The following is a 25,007-nucleotide window of genomic DNA, read 5'->3' as shown; positions in this document are numbered from 1 at the left end:
ACGGTATGTCGAATGGAGTTGTACTAATGGCATGGACACCTGTTGCCTCTTCCCTGTAGCATCATTAATGACAACAGATTTCTCTTCCTATCCCCTTCCCCCATATCTACTCTGAACTTACTTTTGTTTCTCAAGAGTAATGTTTTTTCTTTGGTGGCATGTGCAGAGCCATTTGCCTCAGTTTTCCTCCAACTGCATCAGTATTTTCTGTGTCTTAAACAAAATTTCTTTCTCAGTGGCTATGTGCTGCTTCCATTTAAAGCTTCAGATACCAAAGCTGCAGAATAACTGTAGATTTTTTGACTGGCGAGAAATCTTAAGATTAGTTTATACTGAATTATCATTGTTTTGTATCATACAGTAATAAAGTAGACACACTAAATTGCCTCTTGTTTTTAGGGGAAAAGTGGTTATATGGCTGTTGGTTTTATCGACCAAATGAAACATTCCATCTTGCTACACGGAAATTTTTGGAGAAGGAAGTGTTTAAAAGTGATTATTACAACAAAATTCCTGTGAGCAAAATCCTAGGGAAATGTGTGGTCATGTTTGTAAAGGTGAGAGAAAGTTATTAGAATATTACAGTGATACTGATTTTATGCTGCATCTAAAGGGATCTGGGTGAAAGAGCTACTAAGCAATTAGTATTTGTTGCAATATTGTTTATTTTGTGCTTTGCTACATTTCTCCCAGCATTTCCTATAATGGTGAACTCGTTGAAATGCTTATCTATTTGGAAATGAAGCAAGACCTCTCCCAAAAAAGAGAATGATTTCTAGTTATTGGATTCTGGATATGCCAGGCGTGCATTGTCATGGCATCTGAACCCAGAGAGAGTTGGATGTATGGAGTGGTTAACAGCCGACGGTATGCTCTAAGGGTTTTGTTAACCGCCCCAGCCACCCTTGCTTGCTGGATTTGGATGTTACGACAACCTGCACTTGGCAAAGGTGATTAGAAAAATCAGCCAGCACATGATCAGTATGCAGAAGGGTAGATAACAACCCACCCTTGAGTCATGCAAACCAGCTCACTCAGCAAATGCCAAAGACTGGGAGGTTTTGGTGCTTCTTTAACTACCATCCAAACTCTTTCCAGGAGTATTTTAAGCTATGTCCAGAAAACTTCAGAGATGAAGATGTCTACGTTTGTGAATCACGCTATTCTGCAAAAACAAAGTCCTTTAAGAAGATTAAATTGTGGACCATGCCAATTAGTTCTGTACGATTCGTCCCTCGAGAAGTACCCTTACCCGTGGTTCGTGTTGCATCAGTGTTTGCTAATACAGACAAAACTGATGAAGATAAACATACTGAAACATCTGAGGAAAACAAAGTGGGAGACAATATCCTTATCCTTGAAAAGGTACATAAGAAAGCATTGTCCATTAAAATAAAATTGTCAGGGCTTTGTGTTCATGCTTTAACAGATCTGTTTGTTTCAAAAACTGCTTATCAACTAAGAAATTGATATTTGCTGCTTCTCTCTGTTCAAATGTGGACATCATTTTAACGTGGATTTCCTCTATACTGGGGTTATCTCATTAATTTCACTTGCAGGAGCACTTCTGTGCACAGAGGGATTAGAGTACTAAAGTCTCTCCCACCCAGAAGTAAATGAGGAAGTATTTGCATGCACTGGAGCTCTGTGTGGACATCAGAGTTCATGCGTGTGCCTCAGGACAGGGCTGAGTAAACTCCAGATATACCATTTTCTTTAATATTAGTTGCATAACTTTCCCCAGTTCTGAAAGCTGTGGTGTTGTTGTTGTTGTTGTTTATAGGACAAAGAGGATGTTCCAGTAGAAATGTCAAATGGAGAACCTGGTTGTCACTACTATGAACAGCTTTGTTACAATGACATGTGGCTGAAGGTTGGGGACTGCGTCTTCATAAAATCACATGGCTTAGTCCGACCACGAGTTGGCAGGTATACTTTATGGGTGTAGCTGTATAAGTACAGTTGCATACCTTAAATCTGTCTCAAGACCTATGTGTACAGAAGCAAAGATTCATAAAACTATAATGGAGTGAAGTCAGGGCAGGGGCGACTGTTAAAATTTGGACAAAGCTTGTCTTGGGATACTTTGCAGCAATGACTTGTCTGTGTTTTTCAGGATAGAAAAAATGTGGGTGAGAGATGGAGCTGCTTATTTTTTTGGCCCAATCTTTATACATCCGGAGGAAACTGAACATGAACCAACTAAAATGTTCTACAAGAAGGAAGTATTTTTGAGTAACCTGGAAGAGACTTGTCCCATGACATGTATTCTGGGTAACTGAACATTGAGCACATTTGCCGATTTCTGTGTTTTGAACTGCACATTTAAAATATATTGTGACATTTTTGATGTTTTAATACTTTTGATATGTTTGACATCAGTGGTTGGGGTATATGACTGGAATTTGAAAGACATGAGTAACAAACCTAAGTGCTTGCTACAAGATGCTTTTCTTCCAACATCAAGTGTGTAGCTTTTGTCATAGAGCAATTGCTCTACGAATGTTTTACTTCACATGTCACAACAACCTGCTACTTTTTAATAAAATTGTCATAAACAAGGCGGAGTGCTGATACATGCTGTCCACTTGCTCCTGTTTCCAGCAAGAGCAGCTTACCAAGTGCACCAGGAACTCTGGTTTGTCTTTTCTCCAACAAACCAAAGAAACAATCCAAGAACAAACTGAATAGGACAAATGCATGCAGCTGATGCAAATTAGTATCTGTATCAGGGTGCTAATTTAGTATCCCTTGAACTTACTGGATGTATCTGTTGCTGGACATTGCATGAGTGATTCCGGTTCCCTTCATGAACCACTAGTCACATTGAACATACATGACTAGAGTGGGTTGAGTCTTATGTGCCACTGTAGGCTCTTGTGACAAGTCTGTAATTTTCTGTGAACCTTTTAGTGTTTTAAAATCCACAAGATTGTTGGAAAATGTCATGTTAGAGCTGTCAGTGATGAAAATGGTGTGACATACTCTTCTCTTTTGCAGGAAAGTGTGCTGTGTTGTCTTTCAAAGACTTCCTCTCCTGTAGGCCTACTGAGATTTCTGAAAATGATGTTCTTCTTTGTGAAAGCCGTTATAATGAAAGTGACAAACAGATGAAGAAATTTAAGGGACTGAAAAGATTTTCTCTTTCTGCAAAAGTAGTAGATGATGAAATTTATTATTTCAGGTAGGTTTTTTTTTAAAATCAAAGATCACAATAATGAGCATGCTCATTTGATTTAAAAAGAAAAGACAAGCCCCTTTAGTAAAATTAACTGAAATGTTTTATCTTCCCTAGAACCCTAATTTTGTGGGATTTATTAAGAACCCAAAAGAGTCACCAGATACATATTTCTGAACATGAAAAATAGCAAAGTTACCTTCTGTGCACAGGGTATAGAACAGTTGCCAAAATCATTCTGTAGATACAGGCCGTGTTTGCTTATAAAAGCAGCAAAGTGTGTGTTAGTTAATCATACATGACCTGCTTCTGTTTAACCCAAAGTTAACTGAAGTACTGCTTCTGAGTAGTTTGAACCACAAACAGTCCATAGCCTCTGGGTTTGCACATCACACAGGAACTTACAATTGGGCCAGTCTGAGGTCGATTATGCAAAGCAGAAACCGCTCACAACTGGCTAACTGTAATTGTAGGTTAAGCCATTATTTGCTGCTGTTACATGCAAGCTCTGTCAAAACTGACTGTCTCATAACAAGCCTGGGCATTAGTCCCTCCATGACAGTATATGTTTTTGGAGAAGGAGGAGGACAATGACAACAGTGACAACATTATGTTTCTGTACTGCCTGTAGCAGAAGCTGTCTGGGTTGTGCACAACATTTTTAAGCTACCCATCCAGATTTCAATCAGGCCCAATCCCACTTTTCTTCCAAGATTAGGCAGGAACTTTCCAGAGGCTCAGACAGAGGTATTTCTAAATTATCTGTGTCAGACATCCTTTAAGTTAAAATGCTTGGGACTTAATACATATCAGCAAAATGCACATGCTGATCCACAAGTTTTATATTTTATGTAGGCAATGGTAAAGAGGAATATAGCCCCTTATTTTTAATTCCTAGTAAGATGATTACTGGAAAAGAATTGTTAAGTTTTGGTAACTAAGATTCCTGTTTAGGGGAATCTGCAAGTGGCAAGAACTGCATAACGGGAAGCCACTTTTGTGTAAGAACTTATGTCTGTCTTAGCTTTAGGTAACTTAATTCTGCTGCTTATTATGATTAGCATAGGCAGACATCTTAGAACTACTAACGCCGTTCTGTGTGGTCTGTGGCTATGCTATAGACATCTTCAAAATAAGTATTTAGGTGCAAAAATGAACAAGAGTATTGTGGCACCTAAAAGATTAACAGATTTATGATGGTGATGATATAAGTTTTCATAGACTACAGTGTATACATATAAACTCAGGGTAACACTTCATGCCTGTAACAAAGAGAACTGTAGTCCATGAATGCTTATGAAAAATATGTTAAACTTTAACATGTCACAAACCTCTTTATTGTATTTTGATGCAACAGATAAATGGAACTACCTTTCTGGCAATTATTCTGATGCAGTTCCAGAACTAAAGTATTAAACAAGAAAAGGATTTTACATTTTCTAATTTTTCCCCTGCCCCTGCTCACTTGAAACACCATTACCAGTTTTTACAACATTTGCTGTAAAAGAAAAACACACAAAACCGAAAACCCCAGTATATATAACCCCGGTCCTTCGTCAGCTTCACTGGCTCCCCAGTGAAGTCTGGGCCCAATTCAGGGTGCTGGTGCTTACCTATAAAACCCTAAACAGCTTGGAACCTGGGTACCTGAAGGAGCGCCTCTGTCCATACTTGCCCTCCCACCCTCTAATTTCGGCGGCAGAGGCCCTTCTCCGGGAACCCTCCGTGAAGGAAATTAGGTGGGTGAGTACCCGGAGGAGGGCCTTCTCTGCGGTGGCGCCCCATCTGTGGAATGCGCTCCCCAGAGAGGTCCGCCTGGTGCCTTCATTATTTGCTTTTCAGTGCCAGGCCAAGACCTTTTTATTTAAATGTTATTTTAATTGACTGTTAAATTATTTATTGCTTTTCTCTAACTCCGGGATGTTTCCAATTCTGTATATTTTTGTATATTGTTATTTGTTGGAAGCCACCCCAAGGCTTATGTGAATGGGGTGGCATACAAGCACTCCAAATAAACAAACAAACAGAATTTGGGAAGACTGTTGTGCAGAAAGGAGTTTTATTGTTTTGACATTTGTATTTTTAGGAAACCCATTGTTCCTCAGAAGGAGCCATCTCCACTTTTGGAAAAAAAGATTCAGCAGCTAGAAGCAAAATTTGCTGAGATGGAGGGAGGTGATGAAGAGATTGAAGAGATTGGGGAAGAGGAAGGTGAAGTGACAGAAGCACCAACGATTCCTCAGCTTCAGACACCACTCTCTAATGAACTGGATATAATGCCATATACGCCACCTCAGGTAACTATATTTACTCTTCCTCCTTGTATGACAAGTGCTTTTGGCTATAGTGAGCTGTATGGAACTCCAGGTACAGTAACCTTGCCTTTCGAAATTGTTCAGCTGTTTTAGACTTGGAAATCTTTTTGTAGCCCATGTAATTTCAGATTCCATATGTGTGTACAAGAGATCACATGCATTCAGTTCTCCGACTTTACTCATTTGCATGGCTGTAGCCAGTATTGAACCACACATTATCATTTAAAGTTGACGAAGCTGGGGATTGTCCTTAGCACAGGGGCAGTACTGTGAGGCATGCAAATAAAAGCCCTTACTTGCATAACTTATTTTGCATGTTTGCTGCTATTTCTAGGAAGTCCTCAAGGTGTGATTGGAATAATTTTAACTGATATCTCATACATTTGAACCATGCAAAGAATCTATAAATCCTGGGAACCAGTATCCAGCCCTTAACTATGTCAGCTAGGTGTCTTTGTTGCCAACCCCAGGTATATGCGATTTTAACTATCCAAGATCATTAGGCACCTACAGCTATGGCTGTACAGAAGGAAAGCTCAGAAATTGAGGAAGGAACTCACTATTCTTTGCTTATTACTTTTATGTGGATATATGACGCAAGTGTTTTTCTTCCTAGTCTACTCCCAAATCTGCCAAGGGCAGTGTAAAGAAGGAAGGGTCAAAACGGAAGATCAATATGAGTGGCTACATCCTATTTAGCAGTGAGATGAGAGCTGTTATTAAAGCTCAGCACCCAGATTATTCCTTTGGAGAGCTCAGTAGACTTGTTGGAACAGAGTGGAGAAACTTGGAAGCAACCAAGAAAGCAGAGTATGAAGGTACATTAAAAGTGTAAATGGTGTGAAAAACGTATTGCCTTTTCTTTTCAGAAAAGATGCAGTGTCCTTTAAGAACAGGCAAGTCCTATTTTCATCTCCAAAGCTTTGAGTCAGTTTTCCCTAATGTGGCACCATCCTGATGTATTAGACAGCAACTCCCATACTTCCCAGACAGCACGACCAGTTTTGAGAGTTGGAGTCAAACACACCTGGAGCGCACCAAGCTGTGGGTAGCACCTTTAAGTGATAATCCTGTCATGGATTCTGTCTTGTAATGTGTGACGCACATTGCTGGTGGCAGTGGTGAATCTGCTGGTACCAATTGGCTGAAATGATCTACTGTCACAGAGGGACAGGGCAGCTTCAAACTTAGACATAGGGTCTTAAAAAGAGGAGGCAAAGACCTGAGGTGGAAGTAAGCCAAAGGAAACAAGTAGGTTTTAAGCAGGAAGGTTGTCGAAGTAGGGGGGTTTTGGAAGGAATGAGGTGAAAATAAGACCAAAATTAACTGTTGAAGAGAAGCAAAACTGGAAAGAAGTGGCAGAGAGATAGTGAACCTAGCCAGAAGCTACAAAAAGGTAACATCTGGAGTTCGCATATTGATTTGAAATAACCAGCTCAAATTTCAATAACAGGTTTCTTGAATACATAGAAAGGAATGAGTTCATCATTATTAATGCAGCCATTAATGCATTGTCAGTGTATTGCAAAAAGGAAACAGTGCAAGGCACAGAAAGATGAAAAAAGAAAAGAAAAATACATGGCTCGTGCTCATTTTTATTCATTTTATTTATTTAATTATGTTAATACCTTACCTTTCCATTAAATATGCCCAAGATGTCTAATGACAGTAGTTTCTACAATTAACTAGTCGGTACAAATAACATTTTTGCAAAGTAGTATGCCTATTTAAATGGTGAACTGCAAGTTGATGAATTTCAGCATTATCTTTAATTAATAATTGATTTCTGGAACACTGTGTTGTGTGTTTAGTCTTGGACTATTACATTTGGCTACTTGAACAGTCACCGATTTGCTTTTATTACCTTATAATTTTGATTTTTGATCAGCACAGCAATACAGTTTATATTTAATAATTGATCTCTTTCATTTGAGCACAAATACATTTTAATTAAAAGCTGTTGATGCTGTATGCTAGACTATTTCTCCTAAATCTCTATGTTGAAATAAATATTTTATTTATTGCAGCATTAAAGAATAAATGCTAAGATCTGAAGATGATAATAATATCAAAGTAGATTTGATATGCAGATAGAACTCTGTGTTTGGAAGTCCCATGCTTTCTCTTGTGCTTGTCTGCTTGAGTGTTTTAAACTACGGGCTTACTATACACTTTCTTTTCATTCTGGAATAGTAGACAGTTCATTTAGGGCGCAATCCTATGAGGATGCCTGTAATGTTCCAAAGTCGGAGAATTACGGGCATCCTATGGAGGGCAAGGGGAGCAGAGAGGCAAAGATCACCTCCGCTCGCCTCATACTCTGCAAAGCACTTCAACAGCCTGTTTCAGCTATCTGAAGTGCAGAGCTTCAGAGCAGGAACGAAGGAAGCTGAGGCACAACCTAGAAATGTTAGGATATGCCCTCAAAAGCCCTTCTCTGAGGACGCTGTTATTTTCTTGGAGAAGTAGGCAGTGTGGTTCTTTCCACAGCTCCAAAGGGGGCAGAATCTGAGAAATCCTATGGCCATCTAGACACTGTATAGCAGCCATGGGATTGTGCTGTTAGTTCCCTTTCCCAGACTGCTGCTCTTTTGTAAAATTAAGAAATACATCTTTGAAATACAGTAAAACTCCTGTATCCACTGTTTCAGTTACTGTGGTTTCACTTAATCACAATTGATTGCAGTCCAAAATAATTAAATACAGTCAAACCTTGACTTTTGTGGTTTTAACTTTAGTGGACTTGAGTATTCATTAGTATCAGTGAACGGAAGAACTGCAGACTACAAACTCTGTTTGGGAACGCCATGCTCTTTGTCTCAGTACTAGCCAGCCTCATTTTCATGACTCTAGAGATAGTTGCAGTTTCTCCATTTTTGTGGGGATCCTGTATCCCTAACCCAAATGACAGTAGTGGGCCAAATGTACAGTATACAGTATTTGCTACTGTATGTGTTTTCAGGCATCCACTGGGGGCTTGAAACCTACCCCCCAAGGATAGGGGGTCCTACTGTATTTCAAAGCAGAAATGATGGTTCCTGCCCATATCTTGCCTTTTAAATCATACCCATATCCAATTTGATTATGGACCGTTTATTTTCCTTGGAAATACACTATATATTGTAATACATAATTGGTCATTAAAATATTTCCACTATGTCCTCTTTCAAATTTGATTGCAGTTTTCCAGTTACTGGAGTAGATCCATTGAACTAATTGGGAGTTAGCTTATTAATGATTAAGTCCCATTGATTTCAGTGGTGTTACTCAAAGAATAACCGAGTCTGACTTGAACTCTATGCTCTCAGGCTGATACTTCATCTGCTGTTTTTGCCCAGAGCAGATTTTCCTTTCCAGATGAGGTTGTGGGGTGGACATGGTAGGCAAAACAACGTAATATATGATGTTTTGTAAAGGTGCATTAAAATTAGATGGCATTTTCTTTCCTTTCTAAATGGCTTTTATAGAAAATTTATATATAATCCTGTAGCATTTATGCATCAATAAGTGTTTTAAGTAACTGGTAACCCTGGATTTTGATACCCCTATCACTGAAAATTCAGTATTGGGAGAACATTATGTAAAAATGAGGTGCAGCTAAAAGTGATGCCTGTCAAAGTTCACTGCTAAAACAGAATAGTAAATATAGCCAAGAAAGAGTTTATTACTATAAGAAATTAAGTCTCAAAGGAAGATTCCTTTCTCAGTCAAGTTTGGGATTGGGTTTTCTGAATTTAACCATAAAATTCTACAGCTAAGATTCTGTGTCTGCTCACTGATATTGGATTGCTCTGTTAATATTGCAAGTTTTTGTTCTCTTGTCTGCTAACATCTATCACAAACCTTTTAGGACAAAATTATTGCTGAAACATTAGCTGTTACTTTCCTGGTTATAGTCCTAATTCAAGAATTAACGTGCGAAAAGAAATGTTTATCCAGTGAGAATATGATAATAGTTCAGTGTGGTGTTTTCCTTTAAATCTATACAAAATTCTAATCTTCCAGATTGCTTCTTTTTCATAGAAAAAAGAGAAGATAGACCATTTTCTTGCCTTCTGATCTCCTTTCAGAAGGATTTTGTGTTCTGACATAAATCATAATTGTATACCCAAATCTGTACATGCATAGGAGACTTTCATGTATACTTAAATTTATAATCTAGATTATTTCTTATTCTGGAATGATTTATTTCTACTAAAGTTTCATAGCTGGGTATTCATTTTGATTGGATAGGATATGGCTTCCATTCCTATCCCAAATCAAAACAAATGCAAAGGTAGAAAACAGAGTTTTCCTGTTTGTCAATTATATAGAAACACTCCTTTTGACAACTGAGTTACCTGAACTAGAAATGCTTTCCTGGAAAACAAGTTTTCCAATAGGGCATATTGTATAAAGCTGCCTCATTATTTTGTAGTAATTTTTTAATTGTTTATCAGGGAAACAATAGAAGTAGGTGTTACAATTGTTCAGTAGTTTTCCGCAGGCATTTAGGATGAGCAATGGCAAAATCAAAACACCTACGGGGTAACAATTGCCATCTGATCAGATTTTGTTCTGTTTAGCAAACATTTAATTCTCATGGTAACAGAAAGGCACTTGTTTAGACACTTGTTAATTAAGTTACCAACAATCTGACATCTAGTATGTTATGACTAAAATCTAAAAATAAAACTGCTGAAGGACCAAAATATTTTTTCTGCCAAATCGTTGGGATTTCATCAAACTCAGATAACCTATGTACATGAGAGAAAAAAATGCACAGATAGCTTGTTTTTTAGTGGTCTCCCCTACTGTGTCAATGTTTGCAGTTTTAGCATAGGCAAATAATGAATTTCTAGTACCTTTTGATTACCTGTACCATATTCAGCCCCAGCACTACATATATGTTTATTGCTATCATGTTTGTTTGGGATCAGAGCAAAACTGTTGAAAAAGGCTGTTTAGCATACTTACTCCAGAGCGCTACACTCACTTGTGTAGAATGAATTTAGAGCTAAAGGACTATGGCTTACAGCTGTGGTGCTCGATAATATTTACACTAGACCGTCTTGTGTTCCTACTATAAGGGTAGTGGACAGGAAGGATAGGGAACATCCTCATTCACATATTGATTCAGAGAAGATTTGCTGCTATTCTGTTGGCAACACTGGTTGTGCGAACGAAGAAAAGTTAACAAGCCATAAGCTCCATGGCTTGGATTCTGAAAACCATGAACTGATGAAAGTTTGCAGAAAATGAATTTCCCATCTCTTCCTGTTCAGGTCAGTCATCTGACCTTCAGGAGATGATTTTGGAGGAGGCCAGGTACTGCAGGAAGGAGGAAGGGACAGGAAGCTCATTTTCTGCAAGCTTTCATTAGTTCATGGTTTTCAGAATCCGAGCCCATCCTTTCTCTAAATCCTTTGAGGACTTTTTGAAATCATAGATTCTTTAAACACTTTTGGTTGGCAGCCAAATAAAATCAAAATAATCTTCTGTGTGACGAAAAATTGCCTGGGTTCTTTTTTCTCCACATAATCCTAAATTTGTGCCAATGTTTCACTGGTCCTTTTTCAATTATCAGAGAATATTTTTTACAATTCTGGTTTGAAAAACAGAACTGAAAATCTAAAATGCTTTTGCAGAGCGGGCAGCTAAGGTTGCTGAGCAGCAGGAGAGAGAGCGAGCAGCACAGCAACAGCAGCAGAACTCCTCCCCCCGGGCAGGCACTCCTGTCGGGGCACTTATGGGGGTGGTGCCGCCACCAACACCAATGGGGATGCTCAATCCGCAGTTGACACCTGTTGCAGGTAAAAACAAACAGGGGCTATGACCATTTTTCCCTTCATCCACTTTACCAAACTCCTTCATAACTCTGAACACTATTCTTGGGTCATTTTACTCTTATGGAAGGAAAAAATAACCAGTCTCTTAAACTTTTCTTCTTAAAACCTTAACTTTAAAACGTTCTGATTTGGAGCACAGATTTTGCCCTCACCGGTAGAGTTAACTTCCCTTAATCATCAGCATGCACTCTATCCTGACCCAGCCTGTGCCAGCTCCTTTCCTAGTCTGCAGACCTGCTCCTGATTTGTATGTTATCGTATCTGTTAACTCTATTTATGTTTCCTTTGAATGCTGCAGAATCAGCCTACTTTGGGAAGAGTGAATGATCATGTATTTGATGAAGTAGCTTCTAGACCACAAATGTTTATGCTGTAATAAAATTAGTGTGCAAGGTGCCACCAGACATTGTATAGATTTTCTTATATGGCATATCAACAGAATTGACAGTCAGTCATAGCAAATATCCTCTCATGCTATCGGTGCCATATTGGGACTGTAAAAAATTCCAATATTGCCCCTTGATTTGAGGGAAAACTTAGAGTGTTAGGAAAACTGAATTTATTAACTGTTAAATTGATTAGGAATCTTGGTAGTTGTGTCCAGAATTTTGTAACTGGTTCTTCTAGCCCAAGGAGACTTTGGGTTTATGCATGCCAAACAGCATTGCCATTATAGCACATTACAAGCCATTCCTGTAAAGTATAGCATTTCAAAAGGAATCACCTCAGAACAGATATATACTTGATATTCTTCACTGAAGGTATTTGCAGATTAGGATGTCCCTGTATTTTCTCAATCTTTAGTGTAAATTTATATTAATCACAACCTGAATAAGTGTTTTCTGAGCTGTTGTGCACCAATACATTGCAACACTTGCAAAGTGTTTTGATGCTTTGATATTGCTTGTTCAGAATGTACCACTTTGGCATGTATTGGTTTACATTAAATTGCTTTTTCAGTAAAACAAGTCCACTCTACCATTTCATGCTATTTTTCTTAGTGCATATTGCTGCTTAGCTAGTCATGTTCTCATTCAAATGGACTTATGAAGGAAGCGATCCTGTGGCCCCTAGACAGTGTCAGAGGGACCATTGGATATTAGGGATTCCCACATCTGAAGTGGGAATCCAGCTGCATATGTACTTCTTCCTCACCCTCTCACAGCTGGCGTGAAAAGAACCATACCAGCTGCTCCCTGAGGTTGGGAAAATGACCCAAGGGAGGGAGGCAAAGGGGTGTTTCAGGAGTTGGAGAGAAAAGGAAACCAAAGCCTCTCTAGCTTCCTTCCCTCCTCTTCCAAAAAGTTCTTGCTAGGCAAGCAGAAAGGCCACCTAGTGAAGCTTGCAGTGTAGGAGGGTGGGGAGGCCAAGATTCCCTTCCCCTCGCCTCCTGCTGTGCATAGCGTGGCCATAAGCTTCTGAGTTCAGGGGCTTATGAGCAATGCAATAGGGTTGCGCCCTAAAATGTTCTTTCAGATCACCTCTTTACTATGTAGAACGTCTTCATTCAAGGGTAAAAATGTGCTTCTGTCAATTAATTTACTCTGGGCAAGATCCACTGTGCCACTGCCGCTAACATCAGCAACAGGTTTCCCCAGAAACAGTATTGCTGTTGTACTTGAGCTTTTTATGCCAGTGCAACATAATTTACATCCACAGTAGTATTGCATTGGATATCACAGTTTATCCTTACTGTTGATTTTCTGCCTTTCTAATTGTTTTCTATACTGTAAAAACTTTCTGAATGCACTCTGGAGTGCACTCTATTTTGGGAGGGGGCCATTTTGGACCTTGACCTTTTACCGACTTATCTAAAATGTAAATCTTACATTCTTTGGGGGGTTTTCATCACATACTGTTAGGATACAGAAGTGGCAAAAACTCTTACACAATTTTTTCCTTGTCTGGTATTGCTGTACCTTTGAAACAAAGCCAGCAACTAGTATAATCCTCCGGGATCAATCATTTCCAAAGTGTATGGTGTCATGTTAATGCAACAGAAAAATGTTGTGCTGCATCTGAGAGTTGCATTCTGCTCCTGAAAGGGGTCACTGCTAGGTCCTGGCTCCACCTTCAGTGTGCGTCCGTGTTTGCACAGCATGGCACCCCCAATGCTCTTTGTAGCATCTGTGTATCCAAGCTGCCTCCATAAATGGGAGGATGCCTTAGGATCTAACCCATCAGCTTTAAATTTGATGAAACGTGACTGATCTGCATGGTATATTCAGCTGTTTACTAAATACGAGTGCTGAGAATCGGAGAAGTATTTTTGCTGAAAGTAAAAGTGAACTGTGTTGGTTATGATATCCCAAATTCAAATCTTCCTTTAGCCATAAATTTAGAGGGTGGACTTGGGCAAATCGTGCTCTCTCAGCCCTAGTCCGTATATGAGAAAACAGTGTTATCTTCCCTGACAGGATTTCTTTAAAGATCAGTGATAGAATGTTTTGTGATGTACATTTCAAGCGTACGAAATGTTTTACATACATACACACAGAGAATAGTCATTAGATTCATTGGGTATTAAATGGCAGGCAGTATTATTTCTTAATGTCTCAACACAAAATTGTGAAAATTCTCAAACTGATGCTTTTTAAACTAGCTGGTCCTTTTTTAAATGTCCAGAATTTCTTTTCAAGTAAAGCAGTGAGAGCTTGTCAGGACTGCTGAGAATCTAGTCCATGAAATTTGCATTATATGGCAGCTTAAATAGGAAGGAGTCTTTCTTTTTGAAGGAGTTCATTTTTGTTATTGTTATATGTCTTGTGTTCATATTGGGTAGTAAAATTTTTCAAAAATCAGATGTATTGTTCATTCAGAGCCCAGATTTCTGCTATGATTCTCACTGGCAGTGCTTGAGGAACGTGCCCCGTTGCCCAAAGAGGAGGTGTTGTCCCTGGCAGCAGCATTCACACTGCTGAGGAGAGGATTGGTCTGCTAGTTTAGGTAGATGTATTTTAACTAGTCTTCAAGCAGGTTCACAAAATACCTCTTGTAGTCCTAGATTTGTTTTCCTTCAGTAAAAAGGATGAAATATATAAAAATAGTTTCCAGAAGTGATCGATGAAGGTTTGAAATGAAGCAGTCATGCAGGTATTCAAGTGAGAGTTGTGATGATCATATCATTTGGTCAACTAAAATTATCCTCAAAGCAGTTCAAAAAATAATCACCCCAATATTTATCTTAGGACCCCTGTTAACTCTATAGTTTTGTGCAAAACCCAAGAATCCACTTCCTACACCCACACCCCAAAACCAATTTTGTAGGACAATGATCCTCTTATGCTCAGGTAAAGCTTTCCACCAGTCCCCATTCCTTTTCACTCCTCCGACTGTATCTCCCAGTTCTTCCTTCAGGACACTCTCATTCTTCTCCCTGCCAAAGGCAGGGGGGAGAATATTCATTATTCCTGCCATGAACCAGGTCATGTTCTCCTTTCAGCCCTTCCCTTCATGCTCCCTAATATTCCCTATTACATTTCTATTATTTCCGTTAGGTTACTTTCAGAATATGTTTAGAGTGGAGAAGAGATAATTAAGGGAGAAACATTAAAGTGATTTTCAAATATATGAAAGGCTGTTGTGCAGATAGTGAAGCAAATTTTACCTGGGCAGGACCAGAACCTGTGGCTAAACATAGGTCATGGCTAAACATTAGCTGAAACTTCCTAATGATGAAAGTCATTGGGGAGTAGAACAGCTACCCTAGGAAGGGATGGGTTCTCTTCCCTGCTTGCAGAGGCTTGTCACCATTCATCAGGGATACTGCAGGGATCTGCTGTATGGGAGCAGATGTTCTCCAACGTCCCTTGCGACTGTCAATGTCATTTTAAATATCTATGTATTTATAGCATTTCTATATCAGCTGTCATGTGTAAAATATCCGAGTGTGTACAGCAATAAAACTACAAGATCAGTATACATTATAGCTAAAAGAAGTACAATTGTGTAAGAAATAATAAAGAGCTTAACAACTGGAATTATTAATCAAGGAATGCTGAGTTGAATAACATGTGAATAAAATATGTTTTGTTTTTGGGGTGGGGTATTCCAGAGAGTTGTTGCCAGCTGGCTGTCTGGAGGATGTAGAGCAACCAGAGGGGCCTAGGTTGACGATCAGTGCAGCTGGGCAGATATTTATGGGAGATAGAAACCACCTCTGTTATTCCATTTGGGACACTTTCCCACCTCTCTACCACCCCAGCCCCTCCTCTTTTCTGACATACCCTCCCTCCGTAATCACTCTTCCCTCACCCAATACAATGCATAATTTCTTGTTTAGTTACTTTAGTATGAAAATGAGTAAGTGTTGAATGAAGACAAAGGAATGTACTGTGCAAAACATAGCTTTTCAGTCATGGCTTTTAATAGTAAGTTACAGTTCTGGTAACTCTGAAAAGCTATGTGGCAGTGTATGATTTGCAACCCATTTTCATTCATGAAAACATTATGAAGTTGCTTCTGTGTCATCAGGCATGAAAGAAAAAAAATTCTTTTAAAAATACTTTTTACAGTCTCTTGACTTGAGATGTAAGGCAGAACTGCCCAATTTATACAATATTGTTGAACTGATTTTCCACTTCTGGAAGAGGTTACATTGGAAGTAAAATAAACAAACAAACTGAGTGCTTGGCCTTTGTTTTTCAAATTCTGCTAGGCTACAGTGCTGTTCCCAAAACCTGGAATGTGCATGTACCAACATCGGATAAACTCATATGAGTGACTGACAGAACTGGTTGCATTTGCTTGCAGTAATAACCATTTAATGATGCCAAGTATTCAGTTTGTTTCCTCCAGAAGAATATGCAAATAGGCTTAATACTAATCTGTTCCAAATGCAATATTTGGTATTGTAACATTGTTCGTCTTTGCAAGGTACTAATTGTAGTACTGTGTGGCAGTTCTGAAGTACTGCTTGTATGTGGGTAGTGCATGTCATTATTATTTGGATCATTTTGCATGTCATTGATGCATGTTTGAAATTTGTTGTGTCCTTCAAGGCATGCTAGGTGGCTATCCACCGGTGCTGCCACCTTTACAGGGCCCAGTTGATGGCATTGTTAGCATGGGCAGCATGCCGCCACTTCACCCTGGGGTGCCTCCACCCCATCAACTTCCACCAGGCATGCCAGGCATCCCACTACCGGGTAAGAATGACAACCTCATTCACTCATTATCTCAACTTTCTGTTCTCGCCTCATTTAACCAACTGCTATGAGAAAGGTTTGCACCTTGTGCATTTATAGCTGAACTCCTGCTTAATGTCTCAGGTATGTCTAGCTATGTTAATGCACAAAATATATTGAGAAATATATGAAGTATATTTACAGAACATACTGGCATATTATGGATGTTGATAAATCAACTTGTGTGACCACTCCAGCGGCAAAGGCATTGACCACAAAATAGATAAACACCAGTTAAAAATGTATAAATGGCCTGGCTTTACAAGTGATATGTAAGATTGAAGACAAATACTTTCCAGTCCAGGTGAATATGTAGAAAGCCATGTTACTTCTGCAAATTGAACTTCTAAAAGCAACACAGTGCAGTAGACATATATTAATAATTGAACCAGTATGTGCTTCATTCCTTTCTTTTTTACACACCATTAGTTCAGATATGCACAGTTTGATTACATAGGGTTAATAGCAGTTCATTTAAAAACATACATCTGAACACAAGGTCAAAGGATGAGATCAATACATTATTTTATTCAGACTAGACTAAAACTTCAGCCACAATATCAGCACCTGAGATAATTGAATGTTCTTTCAGACTTGCCTTTCAACATGGAGATGCAATTTTCAGTTAGCTTCCAGGCTTGATATATACTTAAAATTAAATCTTTCTCTTGTGATGTGAATAAGTGTTTATCCACCCCAGTGGACAAGACATTAACCATGAGTGGTGGATTGTTTCACTTTCTTTTTTGTCACAAATTCTTTTTTTTTTCTTCAAACAGAGGCATAGACTGTTGCAAAAACTTCAATTATCAGCCCTCTTTTAAATTTCTTTTTGCTGCTGCTAGTTTTCCTTTCACCTAAACTACTTCTTTTCTGAATGTGTTGGATAAGTTCAGCTGTGGGCAGAAAGGAATAGAGTTTCCCTGTGTTATTTCAAAGTACACATTGAAGAACTGAATTTTCCTAAATTCAGACTAAATCTGCATACTGTTTGTAAAATCTTTTTTAAAGCCTGCTAGGGAACAATCCTATGACCTCTGGAGTGTATATCAGAGGCCATAGGATAGTTTTGGCTTCTCAGATATGAGGCTGAAAGGTCTCCAGCCTTGAAGCTGGGAATTGGACTTCCACCTCCCCCCATTCACCACCCCCTCACAGCCAGCATGGAAAGAACCATGCAGGGTGCTCTTGTCTGGAAAGCAGTCTTGGAGAGGAGTAAAAGGGGGCATTTTTGCAGGGAAGACAGGAGACTAGAAAGGCTAAGATACAAGAAATCCTACAGCTGCTCCATCCTTCTTCCCTTCTCCTCTGATACACTGCAGCTAGATAAGCAAAAAAGCCCGCCTAGCATGAAATGCAGGCTGGGAAGACAGGAAGGTGAAGATCACCTCTGCTGCTTCTCCCAGGATTGGCTGCCCCTAAGCCTCTGAGTTCAGAGGCCTATGGGTATTACCATAGGATTGCGCCCTTAGGATATATGACTGCATCCTATCTTCTAAACATGAATCCAGAATTTGAGCATTTACAGCAGGGCATGAGTTTCAAAGCATAGATAGTGACATAGTTTCTTTATGCTGTACTGTGCTGCTGAATTTGAACAATAATGTGTTCATAGATGTTTGCTATCTTTGCCTGGTTTGTGTATTTTAAAGAAATCCTTTATGTCTTCTCAGATGGAGAAGCTTTATTGATTACATACTTGGTACTAAAAGGAAAGCTTTAAAACAGGAATTCTCATGAAAAAAATAAATAAAATGTGATAAAAGTGAAGAAATGGATGGTATCGGGCCCGGGAAGAAGGACTTTTGCATAATTTCCAATGATTTCAAAGAAAGAGCATTTTTTATTGTAGTGTGACATTTACAGATTATTTTCACAGCCTGTAGAAATGTGATTATTACAAGATGGATTAATATCTACCAGAACTAAAAATGTCAGCAAAACTGACAGACAGGCAATATGTAGCATCTTTATTACGTGAAATAATGCTCTTTGAGAACATATAGAACCATACTTCATTTAAATAATTGAGAGTTTCAGATTGCACAGGAACTTCTTGGTATTAGACTTTTATCAGAGGCAAAATGGATTTTTTGTTATTGGTCTAAAATAAGATTCTAATTTTGTTTACATTTTAAAATACAGGTGTTATGGGTCAAAATGTTTCCTCCATGGTAGGAGCACCAGCACCAGGAAGTCCATTTGGACAGCAGGTGAGTGCTTTAGATTAAAAAAATAGAAAATCCTATAAATTAAGTTTTAGAGGTTTGTTTTTTGAAAAATCTATTTGCTAGAATATTAGTGAATACACTGTATTTCTGACATCCCCTCTGATCTAGTATGAGATTTAATGATATAGGAATTAGGTTATCTAGAAGTTGCGTCTAAGCTGTTGTTTGGGAGACACTGCCAAATGAATGGTCAGAAATGCTGAGCAGGACAAATGCTACGGAGAGAGAAAGAGGAAGAACAGCAATACTTTGGACAAAGTTTTTGTTGGAGTGTTTATTTAGTCACATATGGAGACCAAAAAGGAAAAATGGGAAAAACATTGAAGATAGTGTCTTGGAATTCAAACGGCTTGGGAGGAAGACACAAACAAGCTAGAACTGAAATATCTATTCACAGGGAAAAATTATATTTTTACAAGAAACACATCAAAAGAAAGATGGAGTGAATGGACAATGCCTTGTTTCATCTTCCTGACTGCAGATGTCTAGGCTTGGCTCCACACCATTCTTTGTAATCTGCGCAGATGAGGATGACAAATTTCTGGATCCTTGAAAGATCTGGATCCCCAGTTAGGCATATCCACTTACCAGTTGTTTGTACTATTTCTGTGAAACATAGTCAGAAATTGAATATTCAGTGTCTAATTTCAGCCAGTCTTTGTTGTATAAGATATCAAAATGCCCTCCTGATATTATCCTTTACTATTTTAGATGAGTATCCTTGGTCCTCCAGGCCAACAAGCACCACCTCCCTATCCTGGCCAGAACCCAGCAGCTCAGCAGGTCATGCAGCAGCCTACAACTCCTATGTTTGTATCCCCTCCACCAAAGACGCAGAGGCTTCTTCACTCAGAGGCATATCTAAAATACATTGAAGGTCTTAGTGCTGATTCAAATAGTATTAGCAAGTGGGACCATACCCTTTCAGGTAAGACTACTTACATTTAGCAGAAAGCCTGTTTTTCAGACCTACTCACTTTGCCACTGCTTCATTATGGGGCTGTTTACACAACACAACAGCCCACTCTGGTTGTTTAATCCACAGTGAGCCTGGGGCATATGCAAGGCAAGTGTGGCTCTCATTTTGAATATGCAGAGCCCACTCCAATTGTCAATTGTCCCTGCTGAGCATGGAATACGCAAGGGTTAAACAGTATCTCCTAAGTACAGGTTGCCTATTCAACCTGGAACCTGTAGGGACCACAGCTCAATGTAGGTGATAACTTGGGGGTGTAGAGGAGAACAGGTCTTGGCTATTACCAGCTTCAAGTTTGTTTGTTTATTTAAAAAATTTCTATTCTGTTCCTATTTCATCAGTGACTCTCAGGACAGTTTATAGTGGGGACTGTAAGATGTCAGGTTAGCTGAAGCAGCAGCCCTTTTAAAATGTGGGGACTGAACAATGTTGGGGCTGCTAAATAGCGTAGAAAACAAGAATTGAGATTGAGACATGAGAAGCTACTGGTTGTGAGATCATGCACCGTTCTAAGGGTATGCCAGGAAGAGACTTGGGTAGTCACAATAACTGTAAACAACCTGTTGCAAACTTAAGAAATTATTACTGTTACATACATAATCTTACATCCCAAAGATTTTCCCTAAAAAACCATACAGCCTCACATAACCGAGGCTCAAAAGACAGAACCTGAAACTCCCAAACCCACCTAGTGGAAGTGATAGTACCGAGACAGCAATTTTGAGAGTGAGCGATTGTAATGTTGCAGTGCACATTACTACAACAGAGCCACCATGACTGACAGAATATTCAAATATTGCTACCCTGAATGTCATAAACATCTAGTTAAATTTCATGTGGGCCATCTATGTGGTGGAGGAAGAATCAAAGGCATCCCTCTAAATAGTACTAATAGAAAGACTTCCTGCCCAAGCCAATTCCAGAGCTGCACTGAAACTTCAAAAACCGTCATCACCTGGTTAGATTTCTGAGGGTGTCACCTTCATTCCGACTTCTGGATTGACGTCCTGCTGAGTTAACCCACTGTGAATCTGCTCTGATTGACAGCAAATGCCATTTCACCCAACTGAACATCTCTGCCACTTCCTTGTTAAGTGACCTGCATTTTATCACCCCTTGGTGCTTAACAGACTTTGCTGAGATAATGTCTGCATGGACTAGAACATTTTTTCTAAAGATTATGTGCAGAAAATCTCCCAACAGCAGTTTCACTGCCCAGACTTCCAACCTGTTGATGCCCCTCTGTGCTTCTAAGACCAACCAAGTCACCTGTATCATCTCCAAATGAGCCCTCCAGCAGACTGATGTCTGTTATGATTTGATTGGGCTCTTCCATTCTGATCCCTTTGCTTAATCTGTTTTGTTGAATCCACCAATCAAGTTCCTGCTAAAAAGAACTCATATCCCTATTTTGTTTTGGAACCAAGAAGCTTGACTTGACCAGGAACATGTGTCAGCTCACAATGAGGAGTGCCCTCCATTATGCTGAGAGAAGAGACATACATAAGAACACTTCCATTTTTCATGGAGAATGGAGACTGCACTCCATCACTGACATAATTGAATCAAGATTTTATTTGTGAAGCAAAAGTGTATTTCGGTCATATTGGCAAGTTCTATAGAAATTAAAGCATTTAATTTAACCAAAGCACTATGTAACTGCATGTCTTACTACTATTTCAGCACGAAGACGTGATGTCCATCTTTCAAAAGAACAAGAGAGCCGTCTTCCTACACACTGGTTGAAAAGTAAAGGGGCCCATACCACAATGGCAGATGCATTATGGCGCCTTCGAGACTTGATGCTGAGAGATACTCTCAATATCCGTCAAGCATACAACATAGAAAATGTTTAATCTTCTTTTGATACCAACATATAAAATTTTCGTGGAACAATAGCTGTTTTAGTTATTGGTGAAGGGGGGAAAACAGTTTTTATTGCATCTTACTGTACATTGCAAGATTGTTTTTTATATAAGGACACTTTTAATAAGCATATTTCACTTTTTGTTATATTACGTTGAATTTTCTTAAATATACAGACATGCATATAGTTCTTTGACTTGGAAGATGATCTCGTACTTGGTTATAAATGCAAAACAAGCTTACATCCTTTTTCTTCACACTGAGATTCTGATGCCATCTTTTTTTAAGCAGCAAGTGTGTTTACAGATTAGCTAAGAGAAATGTGAAATTACTCCTAGTTTACAGCTGAGCAGCATTAGCATCCACGTGCTTGTGTGGTAGTGACTTCTAGTAGATACGTCACATGAGCTTAAAGTAGCCCACCGCAACCTAGTGCCCTTTGGATGCATTGGACTCCATCTCCCATCAACCACAGCCAGCGTGGCAGATGTTCAGGAATGCTCGGAGATGTAATCCAAAACAACTTGAGGGGAACAGACAGGGGAAGGTTGGTCTAAAAGCTTCTTTAAATGAAGCTGCTAAGGTAGGGAGTGGATGGAATCAGTCTTACATCCTTAAGAGGGATGCAGAACTTAAGATAAAAGAATAGGAGAGTACTTTCAGTTAGCTTAACTTCTCTTGGCATGTACAAGTTCCAAGCCTGATTAATGTTGATGAGTCAAGGAGCTCTGCAGCTCTGAAGGCTTGCGTGTACTGCCAGTAGAGCTTGATCTAATGAGAGAGTGCATTCTCTGCTTTATTTCTCTAGAACGGAGACTTGTGTTCATCACCACAGGGGTTTGTCTTAGGGAGATACTTGAGGAAGAATAAATATGAAAGGGTGCAAATATTCCTTTCTACTTTGTTGTTATCATGATGCAGTTTTTGACAAGATACATTGAATTAATAACGGAGCATTTATTTTTATTTTATTTTGTAAATGGGGTTTTAAAAGTGCCAAGACCTATATTTAGGATTCTTTGACATTATTATAAACTGAAGAAAAATGGACATGTTATTCTCTGTATATTTTTAAGTTGCTGCTGCAAATTGCAGAACTGTGATCTTGGAAGGTAAGTAACAGGGTGTGCAGAAGGCACCTTTCTGCATTTAACATCATAAAATGTTTATTAATAGTTTGGCCTTTACATTTGTATGCTTTATTTTTTAAAAAATTGTTACTTTGATTAAAAGCATTGTAGTCCAGCTATTGAGAATTTTAACATGCATAAGCTGTACAGCAATGCTTAACACACATGGTTATTAGTAGAAGGGAACTTGTGCCCTGATCCTGCAATATATTTATTTAGAAAGTAAGTAACCTAAATGTTAATATAACTTACTTCCAAATAATTTGCTGTGGATCACACTTTTAAAGTCTGGTAAAAGCAGTTACAATCCAGTTCACTCCTTCAGGCAAGTAAAAAGCCCTACGTGCGGCCAATTAAACTTTTTGTTCATTTATTTTGAGCAAACTTCACCTCCCCCACCCCATGAAGTGATTTTTTCACGTATTTAGTTGTCTGGTTTGTTGTCTACAAACTAAGAAAGATTTCAGAGTGTCATAAGATACCTTCCTCTATTCAGGAAAGTATCTGGTGGTTACAAATGAAACATACCGGTTGATTCCAGTGTTTATCCTACCTAGCATAGGAAACAAATGGGACTTAAGCTAATCATGGATAAGACACATTCATTTCAATGGGTCTACTCTAGGGCAAACATTGGCATCAACCTTGTTGTAAAAAGTTGGATATAATTTTAGAAAAAAACAAGCACTGTATTGGAATTAATGTTGAAATGCTTACAAATGCAGTGCAGTTAAAAAAATGTGGATTCAGAGAAATTATTTAGAGAAGTTTGCCCAAACCAGCAAGATAAAACTTGTTTAAATAGGAGTAAGTAAGGAAACAGATTTGTTAAAAGTCTTCCTTGATTACAAAAGAATGTAATGAATTGTTGGCATGTTGGCTTCAGAGATTAAGCAGTTTATCAGGAAAGCAATTTCTAGTGTTCAAATGTTTAGTTTATCTGGTCAAACCTCATTACCTGGGTTATTTTTAAATCCAGAAACAGTAATGTAGTTGATAATTCTGGATCTATTTTAGTGATAAAATGATGGCAGCAAGTAGCTTGTGGAACCAAACACTTTAAGATTCAGCTGTTCAAATGAGGTACTAATGTAAAAAGAAGAAAAGCCACCTTGATTAACATTACAGAGGGGAGATGTTTTATGTCCTTAACTTTCTATAAACTGTGGTACACACATCCTTAGTTTTGGCCCTTTGCAATATTTAAAAATGTGGTAAGAGACATAGAAGTGCTGCTACCCACAGGTCTGTGCATGCACTCATGATTATTGTTTTTAATTGACTGGGCAGCAGCTCCTGACACCAAACCAGCTTTGTGCTGGGAGCTGCTGAACTGAGTGCATGGGTGCTCTTCTGGATCGTGGCCAGTGTGTTTGAAATTACCTCAGATATTGCAGTTTACAACAACCGTCAAAAGAAGCAGAAAGCAAGTCCTAGTTCTTTAGTACTTAGAACCGCCATAGACTTTACTAATACAATCACTTTTTTTAGGTATTGCAAACTACACCAAAGAACCTGGAATTTATTTATTTTTATTTATTTTTTAAGAAAATATTAAGAACAGGATGAGACACCCTTTGGATGCTGTGTAATTCAGAAGGATCAGTGTTGAATAATCTGCAGCATTGACTTTCCCAGACATTTATGCCGAAGGCAGCTTCATTGCTCCTAATAGACCAGGGGTAAACAATTAGAACTGTAAATGAGGCCTTTTCTCTGGCAGTGCAGAGCACTCCTCCTAGACCATTAGGCTGGCCCTAATTATTTTAAATTAATTTATTCCAAAATCATGTCTCTGTGTACTGGGGGCATTTCAATAACATGTAGGATTTAAGTTTTGATGGCTACAATCCAGTATTGCACAACCAGCTGACTGAACTGTTTTCTAACTCTTTACGTTGTTGAACTGGAGAACAAACCATGTCTTATTTGTGGCCATTTGAACCCATCATTTGTTTTCCACAGCCACATACTGTATTAGAATAAAAGGACTTTGGATATTCAAATAAAAGTATGGGAAATGGCTGGCTTGAGTAAGTGGAAAAAAATATCTCTATTACAGTAAACCAGTTTGAAAGTGATTAGCAATTCATCTCATTCCTTATTCCCCACTCTTTGCAAAGAGCAAATGTGTGTAATAATTCGAGTTGATGTTTCTAACTTTTCACCATATATAATTTTGGACCTGGTTAATCCATGCCTCATTTTTACTTCTGGTTGTATACTCCAATGAGATAAGTGATAACTAGTCAATGTGCATGTACTATCAAGTTTGTCTTTCTGAGGCTTTTTAAATT

At 38.7% G+C, this 25,007-nt stretch overlaps 1 protein-coding gene across 22 annotated transcripts in view; it reads left to right on the top strand.

The window, feature by feature from the left end:
• PBRM1 (polybromo 1) overlaps positions 1-24,791 on the top strand; it is a 64,459-nt gene extending 39,668 nt beyond the window's left edge. For 14 of the 22 annotated variants that reach the window (XM_044451637.1, XM_044451636.1, XM_044451635.1 and 11 more), the window contains 12 exons: positions 400-557; positions 1,099-1,365; positions 1,784-1,929; positions 2,117-2,274; positions 3,001-3,184; positions 5,265-5,475; positions 6,110-6,311; positions 11,121-11,285; positions 16,322-16,468; positions 18,653-18,720; positions 19,450-19,666; positions 21,398-24,791. In XM_044451637.1, coding sequence (XP_044307572.1) covers positions 400-557; positions 1,099-1,365; positions 1,784-1,929; positions 2,117-2,274; positions 3,001-3,184; positions 5,265-5,475; positions 6,110-6,311; positions 11,121-11,285; positions 16,322-16,468; positions 18,653-18,720; positions 19,450-19,666; positions 21,398-21,570 — 2,096 coding nt within the window. In that variant the 3' untranslated portion in view covers positions 21,571-24,791. The remainder of the gene's footprint in view (positions 1-399; positions 558-1,098; positions 1,366-1,783; positions 1,930-2,116; positions 2,275-3,000; positions 3,185-5,264; positions 5,476-6,109; positions 6,312-11,120; positions 11,286-16,321; positions 16,469-18,652; positions 18,721-19,449; positions 19,667-21,397) is intronic. The other 8 variants (XM_044451652.1, XM_044451653.1, XM_044451651.1 and 5 more) reach the window with 2 other exon arrangements.
• Positions 24,792-25,007: the final 216 nt, after the last annotated feature.

This window comes from Varanus komodoensis, unplaced genomic scaffold, assembly GCF_004798865.1.
Source record: "Varanus komodoensis strain SLA01 unplaced genomic scaffold, ASM479886v1 scaffold6_2, whole genome shotgun sequence".
In the NCBI taxonomy this organism is placed as follows: domain Eukaryota; kingdom Metazoa; phylum Chordata; class Lepidosauria; order Squamata; family Varanidae; genus Varanus; species Varanus komodoensis.
This window is presented reverse-complemented; position numbering and strand designations above follow the sequence as displayed.